The sequence below is a fragment of the Bombina bombina genome, chromosome 3 (genome assembly GCF_027579735.1).
Source record: "Bombina bombina isolate aBomBom1 chromosome 3, aBomBom1.pri, whole genome shotgun sequence".
In the NCBI taxonomy this organism is placed as follows: Eukaryota; Metazoa; Chordata; class Amphibia; order Anura; family Bombinatoridae; genus Bombina; species Bombina bombina.
Window position 1 is genome coordinate 533,800,324 of NC_069501.1, and position 17,668 is coordinate 533,817,991.

The following is a 17,668-nucleotide window of genomic DNA, read 5'->3' on the forward strand; positions in this document are numbered from 1 at the left end:
ATCTGCCGACCCTAACATCGCCGACCCCCATATTATATTTATTAACCCCTAATCTTCCCCCCACGTCGCCGCTACCTTACCTACACTTATTAACCCCTAATCTGCCGACGGACCTCGCCGCCACTATAATAAATGTATTAACCCCTAAACCGACGCACTCCCGCCTCACAAACACTATAATAAATGTTAACTCCTTATCTGCCCTCCCCTACCTACAATTAACCCCTAATCTCCCGCCCGCACCGTCGCCGCTACTATAATAAAGTTATTAACCCCAAAACCTAACTCTAACCCTAACCCCCCTAACATAAATATAATTTAAATTAAACGAAATAATATTCCTAAAATTAACTAAATTAATCCTATTTAAAACTAAATACTTACCTATAAAATAAACCCTAATATAGCTACGATATAACTAATAGTTACATTGTAGCTATTTTAGGATTTATATTTATTTTACAGGCAACTTTGTATTTATTTTAACTAGGTACAATAGCTATTAAATAGTTAATAACTATTTTATAGCTACCTAGTTAAAATAAGTACAAAATTACCTGTAAAATAAATCCTAACCTAAGTTACTAATACACCTAAGACTACACTATCAATAAATTAATTAAATAAATTACCTACAATTAGCTAAATTAAAATACAATAAAATAAACTATTCTATAATACAAAAAAGAAAAAACACTAAATTACAAAAAATAAAAAAGAATTACAAGAAGTTTAAACTAATTACACCTAATCTAAGCCCCCTAATAAAATAAAAAATCCCCCCAAAATAAAAAATTGCCCTACCCTATTCTAAACTACCAAAGTAATCAGCTCTATTACCAACTCTTAAAAGGGCTTTTTGCGGGGCATTGGCCCAAAGTAATCCGCTCTTACCTGAAAATAAAAATACAATACCCACCCAAACCCCCCTTAAAAAAAACTATCGCTAACCCCCTGAAGATCATCCTACCTTGAGTCGTCTTCACCCAGCCGAGCCGAATTCTTCATCCAAGGTGCGCAGAGGTAGTCCTTGATCCGGTATAAGTCTTCATCCAAGCGGGGCAAGAAGAGGTCCTCCATCCGGTATAAGTGTTCATCCAGGCGGTGTCTTCATCCATCCGGAGCGGAGCCATCTTTTGAAGACTTCTACCGGATCAAGGACCTCCGCTGCGCACCTTGGATGAAGAATTCAGCTCGGCTGGGTGAAGACAACTCAAGGTAGGATGATCTTCAGGGGGTTAGCGATAGGTGTTTTTTTAAGGGGGGTTTGGGTGGGTTATAGTAGGGGTATGTGGGTGGTGGGTTGTAATGTTGGGGGGGGGGTATTGTATTTTTATTTTCAGGTAAAAGAGCCGATTACTTTGGGGCAATGCCCCGCAAAAAGCCTTTTTAAGGGCTAGTAATAGAGCTGATTACTTAGGTAGTTTAGAATAGGGTAGGACATTTTTTTATTTTGGGGGGATTTTTTATTTTATTAGGGGGCTTAAATTAGGTGTAATTAGTTTAAACTTCTTGTAATTCTTTATTTTTTGGAATTTAGTGGTTTTTCTTTTTGTATTATAGAATAGTTTATTTTATTGTATTTTAATTGAGCTAATTGTAGGTAATTTATTTAATTAATTTAATGATCGTGTAGTGTTAGGTGTATTTGTAACTTAGGTTAGGATTTATTTTACAGGTAATTTTGTACTTATTTTAACTAGGTAGCTATTAAATAGTTATAGGTATTGTACCTAGTTAAAATAAATACAAAGTTGCCTGTAAAATAAATATAAATCCTAAAATAGCTACAATGTAACAGTTATATTGTAGCTATATTAGGGTTTATTTTATAGGTAAGTATTTAGTTTTAAATAGGATTAATTTTAGTTAATTTTAGGAATATTATTTCGTTTAATTTAAATTATATTTATGTTAGGGGGGGTTAGGGTTAGCGTTAGGTTTAGGGGTTAATAACTTTATTATAGTAGCGGCGACAGGGTTAATAATTGTAGGTAGGTGGCGGCGATGTTAGGGAGGGCAGATTAGGGGTTAATAAAATTTATTATAGTGTTTGCGAGGCGGGAGTGCGGCGGTTAAGGGGTTAATACATTTATAGTGGCGGAAAGGTCCGGTCGACAGATTAGGGGTTAATAAGTGTAGGTAAGGTAGCGGCGACGTTGGGGGGGGGGGCAGATTAGGGGGTAATAAATATAATATAGGGGTCGGCGGTGTTAGGGGCAGTAGATTAGGGGTTCATAGGGATAATGTAGGTTGAGGCGGTGTCCGGAGCGGCAGATTAGGGGTTAATAGTTTAATGCAGGTGTCAGCGATAGCGGGGGCGGCAGATTAGGGGTGTTTAGACTCGGGGTTCATGTTAGGTTGTTAGTTGCAGACTTAGAGAGTGTTTCCCCATAGGAAACAATGGGGCTGCGTTAGGAGCTGAACGCTGCACAAGCACGTTTTCCCAGCTTACCGCTACCGTAGGCAACGCTGGTATTGAGGGTTGAAGTGGAGCTAAATTATGCTCAACGCTCCCTTTTCTGAGCCTAACACAGCCACTCAGACAACTCTAAATACCAGCGTTGTCTTAAGGGTGCGCTGGGAAAAAAAGCAGCGTTAGCACCGCAGGTCTTTACCGACAAAACTCTAAATCTAGCCGATATTGTGGGAGTACTGCCAAAGTGACCATAATAACAAAAACACAACAGGTATTGGCGCACATCCAAGCAGTAAAGTCCACATTATAACATATTTATATATACTTCAAACAATACATTTGACTGCTAAATATTCTTTAAATTGTTAAAATAAAATTGGGATCATTGTCTCACAATATTAACATATATTTATGCTGCAAAATGTTTTGCCTTTTAAATATGCTTTTAAATAAAAATGGGATCTTAGAATCGAATGACTCAGCCCAGCAAAGCTAAACACTAATCAGTTTAGCTTTGCTGGGCAGAGTCATTCGATTCTAATAGACTGTTGGAATTCTGTATATGGATATTAGAATCAAATGACTCAGCCCAGCAAAGCTAAACTGATTAGTGTTTAGCTTTGCTGGGCTGAGTCATTCGATTCTAATATCCATATACAGAATTCCAACAGTCTATTTTGGGACACCTTGTAAGTGGTGACTGGCTTACCAGAATATGGTCATATTGTGTGACTAAGATCCCATTTTTATGTAAAAGCATATAAAAAAGGCAAAACTTTTTTGCAGCATAAATATGTTAATAATATTGAGACAATGATCCCAATTTTTTTTTAACAATTTAAAGAATATTTAGCAGTCAAATATATTGTTTGAAGTATATATAAATGTTATAATGTGGACTTTAGTGCTTGGATGTGCGCCAATACCTGTTGTTGTGTTCATGGAAGTTTTAGGTCACATGATTGCAGCATCAAACGCAATCCTTTTTTCTTGTTTTCATATGAGACCTCTACAGCTTTGCATGATGCACCTATGGTGCAGGGATTATACTCCGGTATCACAACTGATATACTTAAATCCCAACACTCAACTCTCTCTGACTTGGTGGGGAAACCATCACCTTATTGTTCAAGGTGCCTCTTTGGTTCATCCTTCCTGGACTGTGATTACAACAGATGCAAGTCTTACATGTTGGGGAGCTGTCTGGGGTCTCTGACAGCACAAGGAGTTTGGAATCCTCGAAAGGTGAGGTTACCAATCAATATTAGAACTCTGTGCTATTTTCAGAGCTCTTCAGGCTTGGCCTCTATTAAAGAAAGTAAGTGAGGTGGGAGGTTTATTTACAGGCATTTGAGGTTTGGGAAACTTTGTCCCCTCCTGGTAGGAATGTACATCCCATACGTCACTAGCTCATGGACTCTTGCCACCATTAAATAAATTAATTTATCAGGTAAGTTCTTAAATAAATGATTTTTTTTTTTATAAATTGCAATGCAAAATGCAATCCTCTTCTTTACAGTGAGCTGTACGTCTGAGATGGTAAGGTGGCTGTCATTGGAATCTGCCCTATTTTCAGTGGTCTGGTGACTAAAGAACCCTGATCACCCCTGAACTATTAAAATATATATGAGAACTTTCAAATTAGAAATTTACACACCTTGTAGTTTGTGGGGGTTTCTCCCAAATACATTTTTTAATGGAACAATTAAATGCATGTTAGTGGGGGTTTTTTTTTGTTTTTTTTTTAAAAAAAGGCACGCAGTAGAACGCTTAATAAAACTATACAGCATATGCGAAGAAGTGGGAAATTTTGTATTTATGATCTGAAATTCAAAGCTTATTTTCCTTTTTCGATTAAATAAAGCATTTTGGGAGAGTAGCTGAAATTTCTCTGCCAGATCTATAAAAATGTTCCTCCTGCAGATGCGTTTTCTCGCAAACTGAAAGGTGGTAAATGTGTCAAAATATGCATAACACTTTATTGCCATCGTAGAAAAACACGTGCCTCGGAAAATAGAAGCAATTTGAAGATACTATTTGCTATAAAGAAGCGTAAACTCTTTTAATTCGTGCCTCCTGCTAACTTAGCTTTCCCCTGCAAAGTTTTCCTTTCAGGCTAACTTCATTTCTGTGGGGAATTTTTTTCTTTTGTTTTTCTTTCCTAAGATATGGAGAGTCCACAACGTCATAAATTACTAGTGGGAATAGCACTCCTGGCCAGCAGGAGGAGGCAAAGAGCACCACAGCAGAGCTGTTAAAGGGACAGTCTAGGCCAAAATAAACTTTCATGATTCAGATAGAGCATGTCATTTTAAACAATTTTCCAATTTACTTTTATCACCAATTTTGCTTTGTTCTCTTGGTATTCTTAGTTGAAAGCTTAACCTAGGAGGTTCATATGCTAATTTCTTAGACCTTGAAGCCCACCTCTTTCAGATTGCATTTTAACAGTTTTTCACCACTAGAGGGTGTTAGTTCACATATTTCATATAGATAACACTGTGCTCGTGCACGTGAAGTTATCTGGGACCAGGCACTGATTGGCTAGACTGCAAGTCTGTCAAAAGAACTGAAAAAAGGGGCAGTTTGCAGAGGCTTAGATACATTTTTATTGAGATTCTGAATAAGGCATACATGAGATATAAAAAAACAAATACAGTGATAATGAGATGCAAGGAACAGATAGTACAATTCTGTGCGACAACATAATACTTTTCTATAAAGAAGATGCAAAAGCATATTATACAAGTGTTATGCCTAATATTCTGTGTGCCTCCTAGATCACAAAAGAGGCCGCTCTTGGACCTCATTCATAAACACAGGACCATAGATAGGGGGCTGTGTCCAGTGAAGAGACCTCTTTTTATATAGTTTAGGATATTTGGTATACCCAGGTAGAATTAACAGTTTAATAGGCTTTGTAAATATATAAAAGTAGGGTAAATAGGATTAACAGCGTAGGATTACGTGAACATATATATATATATTTGGACAATCTTGCATAGGGTATAAGAGAAATGAAGCTGAATATAATGATAAACTGCAAGATTTTGCTAGTAAAGAAGGTAAATAAGGTGCGGTATATGTGAGAAAACCTGCGTATTCAGTCCTCCTGCTAAAGGAGGCGTATTATGTGGGGTGGGGGGGTAGGAGGTGGTGAGTTGCCTATAAGCGGACAAAAAATGTCTGATTATCTTCTGGGTATGCCAATCAAAAGCACATGAAAGGAATTGCAATTGGGCCAACTACTGTAGGTGATTGTTTAAACTAGGTAGCTAAAGACTTAGTATGTTTCTAAGTAAGGTCTCATGAGCGTGTGGATAGCCAGGAGAGAGGTAGATACCGATTAGCTACATGTAAGAGTAATGTTGCATTAAGGGTATTGCAAGTGAGTAGATCCCAAATAGTGGGAATGTTAATGCAGGGCCAGCCTGCATCAGAAGCATATCTGGGGGTTTGAATTGATGTTGTGCCTCACAGTGTAGTTATGACCACAGAATCTAGCCATAGGCTTTGCACATACTACTAATTGAAGATAGGAGTCGCTCATCTCTGCAAAGAAAAGAGATGTATCTATACTTTAATGTTTTGAGAGGGGTACAAGTACCGAGGAATAAGCCTGGCATTAAAAATATTAAATTAGGTGATTATGAAAACACAGTCTGTGAGGGGAGAGTGGTAGTGACGGAGCAACATTGTGGGAAAGGGCATAAAACAGGTGAAACTCAAAAGGTAATTATACTGCTGGACCTAATAAGTATTGGGGGGCCAACCTCGGCCGCAGGTAACGCCCCTACTGTTGGAGATTAAACCACAGCAGTCAAAATATTAGGAGTGACTTTCTTGGTTTACCGTAAAATGGAAGAGTTATCCCACTAGAGGAACAGTTATTATGGAGCAGTGTTCAGTGGTCACAGACCTGTGATAGGATTTGCATCCCCAGATAGGTCATGCTAGGCATAAGTATCTCACACGAATATTTTTAAGCAGATATATAGTAGTCAAAGTTTGTGAGATACTGTGTCTAGGACTTTAAGCATTCCTATGTTCAGCATATACTCTTACAGAGGAAAGTCTCCAATATTGCTGCTATACATCTAACTTAAAAACTAGTGGTGCTTCAAAATAGTTGAAAGCTTTACATATAGGTCTTGAATTAACTTACTAACAGGTGCTTAGCACCTATGAACTAAATGTATTAAACACATAACTAGAAACTGTGCTTTAACCTTAGAACATTAGGTGAACATAGATATTGTGTCAAAATAAGGCATGTATGGGATACTAGATCTGATTTGTAGGAGTGCCTAGTATCCAAATACCCTTTGATGTTACACCAAGAAATAGGAGCTTGTAAGAGTTCATACATAACTTGTAAATACAGTCATCAACCTTATAAGGTAAGAGACCCACCTTTAACACATCAAGCTAAAAGTGCTGTAAAATTGTGAAAAACTTGTAACCCTCCTATATTTATAAGTGAATACATATGTCCCCATTGCGCAAAATCAGTTTAAAAAAGATGAGACACATTTAATCAGCAGTATGCTGCTGTCAGCTATTATGCAAAGGGATAAAGTAGTTATAGCTATGATAATGCAATATAGTCAAACTTGCTATAGCTTAGCTCATTTAGCAGTAACCTAATCATTTACACATGTGCTCACAGCCAGCCTTACATTACTGTAGAACATTTATCTAGTTTGGTACATAACTATAATATAAACATTTTTTTAAACGTGGTATAGGACCCAGATTAATAAACAATCACCTGGGCTATATTAAGCACCCAAAAACAGGCATAATGAGCAGTACAAATATAGGAGACCAGGTTGCAATAAGGGTATGGGCAAACGGCAATAGGGGAAAAATTTAATGTAGGAGAGTCTCGGTATAACATTTAAACCAATAAAGCAGTCAACAGAGACTAAGTGCAGTGAATAATGGCGTCCACAGTATACTAAAATTCAATATATTGCAGGAGTGCTGGTCATGTTCTGTGAAATTGTCGCTACCTATTAAGGCTATCAAATGCATTAGGAAGAACATATTCAGTATTGACTGCCCTGATCAAAAACTTCTATCAGTGCCAAACTCAGACGGGGCAGTTGCGCATATGGAACAGCAAGATGGTGTGTGTCAATGTCCAGGATATCGTGCAACACCTTGGGGTGTAGAACCCGCCAATGTCAAATTTAGCAGATTCCTCTCCTGAGGCCGCAGGCAACATGCTGCACCTGCTGTAGACGCTCCGATAAGAGCCGCCAATCTGTAACAGTAGTCAGATTCCAGAGATCCCAGCACATTTGCGGTTCAGAGGACTTGAGTCCATTCAGCCTCACCCAGCCCTCACCGGACAATCTATGAGACTCGAAGGAGCTTTGGTAAGGTAGCTGGCAGTAAGGAATCGAGTGCAGTCCCTGCGCCCATATCAATTCTTTAGCGCCCTGAAGCACGACTGTCAGAGGCGTTATGCCTAGATTTTTATGGGGTACGTCCAATTGCAAGCCCCGCAGGTCGGCATCTGTCTCCTGTTCCCCCTCTGGGGTAATAGCCTCTCTTACCATTACTCTGTCGCAGCATACCGAAGTGAGTGCCGGTCTTGGCGTTAAAGATGGCGACTGCTGGGGATCCGTTGTATCCTCCGTGTCACCACACTCATCCTTACAAATAGTTAGGGCAGTTGATAAGGCGGCATGAGTAATAAGAGTTGAAAGCCTCGTCTACCGCATCTAGTATAATTTGGTTATGGTATTCTAGCAAGTCGCGGCCATATTTTTTTTGCGCCTCTACTTTAGACCAGTACAAGCTGGAAAGTACGGTTTGCAGATCCTTAATGATTATTATGAAGTTCTCAGGAAGCAACTAAAAGTCAATACATACCCCAAACAAGAGGTTATAAATGGTATTAAAGCCTTCATAGATATCGTGTATAGCAGGAGCTCCTAAGATGTGCGTCCTGTCTCGGTGGTAGTTGGCTCCTCCCCCAGGGGATAATACTTTTAATAGTATTCCTTGATTATTTGACTCTTTATTTTAAGCTGTGTAACGATTAGAGGTTCATTAAGGGTTAATATTACCACTAATTTATTTTTTATGCTGCTTGTGTTTATAATTCATTTGGGTTATTAATTTCTGTGGGGCTATTGTTTTGTAGGACTGCACAGTATTAATTAATTTCAATGGCGGAGTCTGTTATTGAGAGCGCACTCTTTCACTTAGCTGCACAATTTCTTTGGAGCTAGTCCTGTGTTCCGTCTCTTCTGCTCTTCAAGAGAGGGTCAGTTCACAAGAAGAGCAACGCCATTGCTGTGTCTTTTTTATATGTAGCGGCTGGGCTCTGTCGTGTTAAATTTACTCGACAGAATGATGTGCAATGTTTGTATTATGCAAGCTTCATTTCTATATCTTGTGTTCCCGCCTCCTTCTTTGAGAGAAGAGGAGCGGCGCCATTTTCAGCTCTCTATGGCGTCACATACAGTGCCCTGTAGTTCCTCTCAGCCTCCTGGAGGAGGTTATTTGCCTGCAGAAATTGCTGCTCAGGTATCTTTGGTGGTATCTGCTGTATTATCTGCTTTTCCTATGCTAAAGGGGAAACGCAAGAGAAAAATTAGAGTTTTCAGGTAGTAAGGTTTCTGTTCTGCCTCCTGCTACTCTCTATGCCCTCCCTCATAAGTTTGATAAGGAAGATATGTCGGTAGTTTCTGAGGGTGACATCTCAGATTCGGGCAGTATAATTCCTTCATCTGATACTGAAGTATTAACTTTCAGATTTAAGCTTGACCACCTTTGTGTATTGTTAAAGGAGGTTTTGGCTAATTTGGGCGACTCGATACTCCTGTCGCTGTCAACCCTAGGAGTCTAGTACACTTAATAAATACTATGATGATTCCTTCCTCTGTGGAAGGGTTTCCTGTTCCAGACCATGCTATTATTTCCTAGGAATGGGAAATACCAGGATAACCTTTTTCCCGTCTGTAAGAAGTTGTTTCTTGTCACTGACTCACTTATGCACCGTGCGCCATGAATCCTTAAAGTAGAAGGGGCCATTTCTACTCTGTCTAAGAGAACTGCGATACCTATAGAGGGTAGTTGCTCTTGTAAAGATCCAATGGACAAAAAGCAGGAGACTTATTTGAAGATTGTATTGCCACTATGTCAAGTGCGGCATCTTATTGGACGCCTTGTCTGATTCTCTACAGGTAGAGACTCCTTTGAAGGAGATCCAAGACAGGATTAAGGATCTCATGCTAGCCAATTCCTTTATTTCTGGTGCTACGATGCAAGCTTCTGGCACCTCCCTACAACGGTAAGATCTTGTTTGGATCTGGTCTGTCAGAAATAATTCTATTACGGGTGGAAAAGGGTCTTTTCTACCACAAGACAAGAATATTAGACCTAAGGAATGTTAGAGTAATTTTCGGCCTATTCGGTACTTCAAGGGGAAGTCTTCCTCTTCCAGACAGGAATAGTCCAAGACGACTTGGATCAAGGAGAAGCAATCAAAGTAACCCGCAGCTGAGTCTAAATCAGCATGAAGGGTTTTCCCCTGATCCAGGATCAGATTAAGTAGGGGGCAGACTTTCTCTGTTTTATCAAGCATGGATACGAAATGTCCCAGATCCCTGGGCTGTGGACATAGTATCTCAGGGTTACAAAATAGAATGCATTTTGGATTCTATTCAAAGCTGTTCGTGGTTCCCAAAAAAGGGGGAACTTTTTGTCCTATTCTGGACTTTAAGGGTCTCTACAAGTTTCTTAGGGCACCAGCCTTCAAAATGGAAACCTTGCGTTTCATCCTTCCTTTGGTCGAAGAGGGTCAGTTCATGACTACCATAGATCTGAAGTATGCGTATCTTCATGTTCCCTTCCACAGGGATCATTACAAGTTCCTGAGATTAGTCTTTCTAGACAAACACTCAGTTTCTGGCTCTTCTGTTTGGACTTTCCACAGCTCCCAGAATTTTCTCAAATGGAAGTGAATTTGGAAAAGTTTCCTTGTTCCAGCTACAAGGGTAGTTTTCTTAGGGACCATAATAGATTCCCTATCTATGAAAATATTTCTGATAGAGGTCAGACTATCCTAAAAATTTTTTTCCTCTTGCCTCTCTTCAGTATACAGTTCGGCCATCAGTGTCTAAATGTATGGAGGTTATTGTTTTGATGGTCGCTTCCATGTATATCATTCCCTTCGCTCGTTTCCATTTGAGAGCTCCATTTGCTCAGACAATGGAATGGGGACCATTTGGATCAGTTTCAGAGGATTGATCTAGATCAGTCGACTAGAGACTCTTAAGTAGTGGTTTTCTCAGGAGCATCTGTCTCAGGGCACATGTTTCCAGAGACATTACTGGGGGATTGTGACCAGACGCCAGCATGCTGGGCTGGGGAGAAGTTTGCAACTCAAAGGCGCAGGGACTATTGACTCAAAAGGAGTCTGCTCTACCTATGGACATCTTGGAGCTGAGGGCGAGTTACAATGCTCTGATGGCTTGTCCTCAGTTGCCCTTAACCCGGTTTATCAGGTCCCAGTCTGGCAATATCACCTCAGTGGCTTATTGCAACCACCAGGGAGGAACTCTGAGTTCCTTAGCCATGATGGAGGTGGCTCGGATTGTTTAGTGGGCGGTAGCTCACAATTGCGGTATATCTGCCATCCACATTCCAGGAGTGGGCAACTGGGTAGCGGATTCCTGAGCAGACATTTCATCCCGGGGAGTGAGGTTTCCATCAAGAGGTGTTTTCCAGGTTAGCCCTCAAATGGGGGGTGCTTTATCTGAGGGCGTTTCAGCAGAACGTCAAGCTTCCATAGTATGATTCAGGGTCAAGGGATCCGCAGGCCGCCCTGATAGATACTCGGGCGGTTCCTTGGAATTTCAGTCTTGCATACCTGTTACCTCCGTTTGCTCTCTTTCCACGAGTCTTTACTCATATCAAACAGGAGAGAGCATTGGTAATTCTAATAGTTCCCGTGTGGCCTCGTAGGATCGGGTATGCAGTCCTAGTGAAGATGTTGTCTCTTCCACATTGGAGGCTGACTTGGAGGGAATGACCTTCTAACTCAGGGTCCATTTCTCCATCCAAATCTTGTTTCTCTGAAGCCGACTGCTTGGAGATAGAACGCTTAGTTCTGTCTAAGCGTGGTTTTTCTGAGTCAGTCATTGAGACCATGATTCAGGCTCGCAAGCCTGTTGCTAATAAGATTTACCATAAGGTATGACGTTTTTACCTTTATTGGTGTGAATCCAACGGCTTCTCTTGGGGTAGGGTCAGGATTCCTACGATTGTCTTTTCTCCAGGAAGGTCTGCAGAAGGGATTGTCAGTCAGTTCTCTGAAGGGTCAGATTTCTGCATTTTATATTTGGTTCCTTAAGCGTCTGGCGGATGTGCCAGATGTTCTATCCTTTTTGTCAGGCCCTGGTCAAAATCAGGCCATTTTATTCTGTTGCTCCTCCTCCTTGGAACCTTATCCTTGTTCTTAAAGTTTTGCAGCTGGATCCGTTTGAGCCATTGCATTCCATAGATATTAAGTTATCATGGAAGGTTTTGTTTCTTTTTGCTTTTTCTTCTGCTCGGATAGTCTTGGAACTCTCAGCTTTGCAGTATGTTGCGCCTTATCTTAACTTTCATGCTGATGAGGCGGTTCTTAGTACTAAGTTGGGTTTTCTTCCTAAAGTAGTTTTGGACAGAAATATTAGTCAGGTTATTTGTTGTTCCTTCTCTAGGTCCTTATCCTCCTCATAAGGAATTTTAGTGGCACAACCTGGATGTTGTGCGTGCTATAAAATTCTTTGTACAGGCGACTGAGGATTTTCGCCAGTCCTCTGTACTGTTTGTTTCTCTGGAAAACATAAAGATCTGAAAGCTTCTGTTGCTTCTCTTTCTCTCTGGTTGAGAAGTATAATTCGTTTTGCTTATGAGACTGCTGGTCAGCAGTCTCCTGAGAGAATTACAGCTCATTCCACGAGGGGGCTGTCTCTTCTTCTTGGGCTTTCAAATATAAAGCTTCTGTGGAATAGTTTTGCAGGGCTGCAATTTAACCTCTCTGCATACTTTTTACAAATTTGATGCTTTTGCCATGGCTGAGGCTTCTTTTGGGAGAAAGGTTCTTCAAGCAGTGGTGCCTTCTATTGAGGTCTGCCTGTCTTGTTCTCCCTCCCTATTCATGTGTCCTCTAGATTGGGTATTGGTTTCCACTAGTAACTGATGACGTTGTGGACTCTCCATATCTTAGAAAAGAAAACAAAATGTATGCTTACCTAAAAAATGTCTTCCTTTCCGGATATGGAGAGTCCACGACCCCACCCTTTAGTTTAAGACAGTTATTTTTTTACTAAACCTCAGACACCCCTACACCTTTGTGTTGTTCCTTTTCCCATTTCACTTTGGTCGAATGACTGGGGATTGTGGGTGCTCTGTTGTGGTGCTCTTTGCTGCCTCCTGCTGGCCAGGAGTGATATATTTCCACTAGTAATTGACGACGTGGACTCTCCATATATCTGGAAAGAAATTTCAGGTAAGCATACATATTTGTTTTTTGATCATTAAAGGGACACAAGTCAAAATTAAACTTTCATGATTCATGCATGTAAGTAATATTTCAGTATTGAAATTAGGTTTATTGGATTAAAAGAAAATGTGCAATATGCATCCAAACGAAATTAGACAGGTGCATAAATTTGGGCACCCCAACAGAAACGTATCAATATTTAGTAGAGCCTCCTTTGGCAGAAATAACAGCCTCTAGACACTTCCTATAGCCTGTAATGAGTGTCTGGATTCTGGATGAAGGAATTTTGGACCATTCCTCCTTGCAAAACATCTCCAGTTCAGTTAGGTTTGATGGTTGCCGAGCATGGACAGCCCGCTTCAAATCACCCCACAGATTTTCAATGATATTCAGGTCTGGGGACTGGAATGGCCATTCCAGAAAATTGTACTTGTTCCTCTGTATAAATGCCATAGTAGATTTTGAGCAGTGTTTTGGGTCGTCTTGTTGAAATATCCACCCCCGGCATAACTTCAACTTTGTGACTGATTCCTCAACATTATTCTCAAGTATCTGCTGATATTGAGTGGAATCCATGCGACCCTCAACCTTAAAGGGACAGTCAGCACCAGAATTTTTTTTGTTTAAAAAGAAAGATAATCCCTTTATTACCCATTCCCCAGTTTTGCATAACCAACAGTTATAATACACGTTTTACCTCTGTAATTATCTTGTATCTAAGCTTCTGCTGACTGCCCCCTTATTTCAGTTCTTTGGACAGACATGCAGTTTAGCCAATCAGTGCTCACTCCTAGGTCACTTTATGTGCATGAGCTCAATGTTATCTATATGAAACATGTGAACTAATGCCCTCTAGTGGTCAAAATGTATTCAGATTAGAGGCACTCTTCAAGGTCTAAGAAATTAGCATATGAACCTCCTAGTTTTATCTTTCAACTAAGAATACCAAGAGAACAAAGCAAAATTGGTGATAAAAGTAAATTGGGAAGTTGTTTAAAATTACATGCCCTATTTTTGAACTTGACTGTCCCTTTAACAAGATTCCCAGTACTGACACTGGCCACACAGCCCCACAGCATGATGGAACATCCACTAAATTTTACTGTGGGTAGCAAGTGTTCGTCTTGGAACGCTGTGTTCTTTTGCCTCCATGCATAACGCCCCTTGTTATGACCAAATAACTCAATCTTTGTTTCATCAGTCCACAGCACCTTCTTCCAAAATGAAGCTGGCTTGTCCAAATGTGCGTTTGTGGTGTGTGTGCAGAAAAGGCTTCTTCAGCATCACACTCCCATACAGCTTCTCCTTGTGCAAAGTGCGCTGAATTGTTGAACGATGCACAGTGACACCATCTGCAGAAAGATGATGTAGGTCTTTGGAGGTGGCCTGTGGTCTGTTTTTGACCGTTCTCACCATCCTTTGCCTCTTCGATATTTTACTTGGCCTGCCACTTCTGGCCTTAACAAGAACTGTGCCTGTGGTCTTCCATTTCCTCAGTATGTTCCTCACAGTGGACACTGACAGCTTAAATCTCTGCGATAGCTTTTTGTAGCCTTCCCCTAAACCATAATGTTGAACAATCTTTGTTTTCAGGTAATTTGAGAGTTGTTTTGAGGCCCCATGTTGCCACTCTTCAGAGGAGAGTCAAAGAACAACAACTTGCAATTGGCCACCTTAAATTCCTTTTCTCATGATTGGATGCACCTGTCTATATGAAGTTCAAGGCTTAATTGGCTTACCAAACCAATTGTGTGTTCCAATTAATCAGTGCTAGGTAGTTACAGGTATTCAAATCAACAAAATGACAAGGGTGCCCAAATGTATCCACCTGTATAATTTTGATTTGATGCATATTGCACATTTTCTGTTAATCCAATAAACCTCATTTCACTACTGAAATATTACTGTGTCCTTCAGTTATTTGAAAGATCAAAATGAAATTGCTGATCCAAACACCCATTTATAAATGAAAAACATGGAAATTGTCAGGGGTGCCTAAACTTTTGCATACAACTGTGTGTGTGTATGTGTAATATATGTTTATGCATTTGTGATTGACTGGCTGTCGCATGATACAGGAGGAGTGGATATAGACATAACTGATATTAGTCTGAACTTCAAATGAGTAGTAGATTTTTCTGAGAAATATCAGTTATGTCTATTTCCACTCCCGTATCATGTGACAAAGTGCTAACGTATTGTCTTTTTATCATGTATTTGTTGATTATGCAAATATACTATATTTACTGGTCCTTTAATACCCTAAGGCCATCCCGTGTGAGTGGCAGTGGTATAGGGGAAATAACACAACTTCTTAAACTGTTTAGATCTAACCAACTCAATTCTTCAACTTTATTTACAGAAAATTTAAAATGATCAGGTTTATTTTGTTAACTTTTTCAGTTTGCCTTATCTAATCTAGTCTCTTGATCCAGTTTTAAGCACAAGAAACCATACATAATTTTTTTTGTCTTCATGGGAATACATTTTTGTCTGTTTATAATCTGAGGGGGGAAAAACCGATTCATATTATACCATATTTTCAGGTCTCCTGGATATCCCAGTATGAACCAAGGTGGAATGATGGGATCTGGTCCTCCTTATGGTCAAGGAATGAACAGCATGGCTGCCATGATGAATGCACAGGGACCCCCATATATGGGTGGGAACATGGCTAACAACTCAGGTAAGGAATTGTTTTTAATGTAAGGGTTTTCTAGTAAAACCAAATCAATGTATAGTGACTATGTATTTTTTCTTATTATAGGCATGACCGGAAGCCCAGAACTTATGGGACTGCCAGATGTTAAATTGACACCTACTCCAAAAATGAACAACAAGGCTGACGGGACACCAAAATCAGAGACCAAATCCAAGGTAACTGGGGAAGTGGGATAAGAACTTTGGGTCAAAGGGGTCAAGTTAAATGGCAGTAGGATGAGTAATTCGCAGAAGCACAGAGAGGGTGGTTAATTCATGGAATAAACGCTATGGGGGACTTCAAGCATGCCTTGGCATAAGTAAGACTATCCTGTGAACAAATTAAGCTTATAATGTATAGGAAATATGGACCGACTTTTGGGACTATGGTTCTTATCTGGCATTAAAATTAATTTCTTTCAACAACGTCATTCCAATTACTAGTGGGATATTCAACTCCTGGCCAGCAGGAGGAGGCAAAAAGCACCCCAACAAAGCTGTTAAGTGTATCTGCCTTACCCATAACCTCCAGTCATTCTCTTTGCCTCTGTCAATGGAGGTTGTGCGAAATTGGTGTCTGAAGATTTTAATCCTTTTATGGGTATTTTTCCCTGCAAGCAAGGATTGGGGTCTAGCTTTGTCCATGTCAATCTCTTGAGTAAGAGTAGTGGTGGCTTTTAGCAGTTAAAAGGCGGCGAGGAAGTCTTTGCTTTACTTTTAGCAATTTGCTACCCCTTTGTGGATAGCCAGAGTTGGTTACTCTGTTCTTTCTTTTCTTTCAGTTAATTGGCAAGAGTCCATGAGCTAGTGACGTATAGGATATACAATCCTACCAGGAGGGGCAAAGGTTCCCAAACCTTAAAATGCCTATAAATACACCCCTCACCACACCCACAATTCAGTTTTACAAACTTTGCCTCCTATGGAGGTGGTGAAGTATGTTTCTGCTTGATTTTTATGATTTCTTCTATGATAAGCGCTTCTAAGCATTCTGAAGCCCAATTCCTCTCAGAGTACAGTGTTTGTCAGAGGGATGAGAAGAGAGTATCGCCTATTTGATTTTATGGTTTCCCTCGCAGGAAATCTTTTCAAGGGTTCTCTGTTATCGGTCGTAGGGATTCATCTCCTACCTCCCTTTTCAGATCGACGATATACTTATATACCATTACCTCTGCTGATAGTTTTCAGTACTGGTTTGGCTATCTGCTATATGTGGATGGGTGTCTTTCGGTAAGTATGTATCATTATTTAAGACACTATCAACTATGGTTTGGTGCTTTATGTATTAATATAAAGTTTTAAATGTTTGTATTTTACTTATATTTGCCATGAGTCAGGTCTTTGTATTTCCCTTTGCAGTCTAGTAGTTTGGTTATGGAAATCATGTTTTAGGAAGTTTGTCTTACCTAGGGTATAATCTTTTTCTTAAATGCAAAGAGTTCACAGCTGCATTCATTACTTTTGGGAAATAAGAACCTGGCCACCAGAAGGAGGCAAAGACACCCCAGCCAAAGGCTTAAATACTCCTACTCCACTCATACCCCAGTCATTCTTTGCCTTTTGTCCCAAGAGGTTGGCAGAGACGTGTCAGAATTTTTAAATTTTTGTTTTTCTCTTTTGGAGGGTAGTACTCATCGGCATGGGACAGGTGTTTTAAGTAGTCCTGCCAGTCTCTCAGTGAGGGCTTGGATGAAAGAGTCCGAAGATGCAGGGAGAGTCTTTCTGTGAAACCATCCCGACTCATATTAACAGCTCCTCAAGCAATCGGCGTTGTCTAACTTGGGTACGCTGCCTGCTTTCTTCTCTCAAGTCCATGGCGGAGGCGATGCCACTATTAGTCACACTTGAAAGGCCGTGTTTCTGTTCCGCGACATAGATTCCGGTAAGATAGTTTAATATTACTTTATCGTCAATGTACTGTAATGTGAATGTTTTCCCATGAGGTTACATACCTTTGCGGGTCTAACTATATGACATAAGGGTCTCAGTGAGTCTCTGGTAGTATCTTGGAATTGAGGGTTAATATCTCCTGAGGGGTG

The 17,668-nt window shown here is 40.1% G+C and overlaps 1 protein-coding gene across 2 annotated transcripts in view; it reads left to right on the forward strand.

The window, feature by feature from the left end:
- Nucleotides 1–17,668, forward strand: part of ARID1A (AT-rich interaction domain 1A) — a 502,854-nt gene that overhangs the window by 311,829 nt on the left and 173,357 nt on the right. For both annotated transcript variants that reach the window (XM_053706985.1, XM_053706984.1), the window contains exons 9-10: nucleotides 15,476–15,615; nucleotides 15,697–15,806. In XM_053706985.1, the coding sequence (XP_053562960.1) occupies nucleotides 15,476–15,615; nucleotides 15,697–15,806 (250 nt within the window). The remainder of the gene's footprint in view (nucleotides 1–15,475; nucleotides 15,616–15,696; nucleotides 15,807–17,668) is intronic.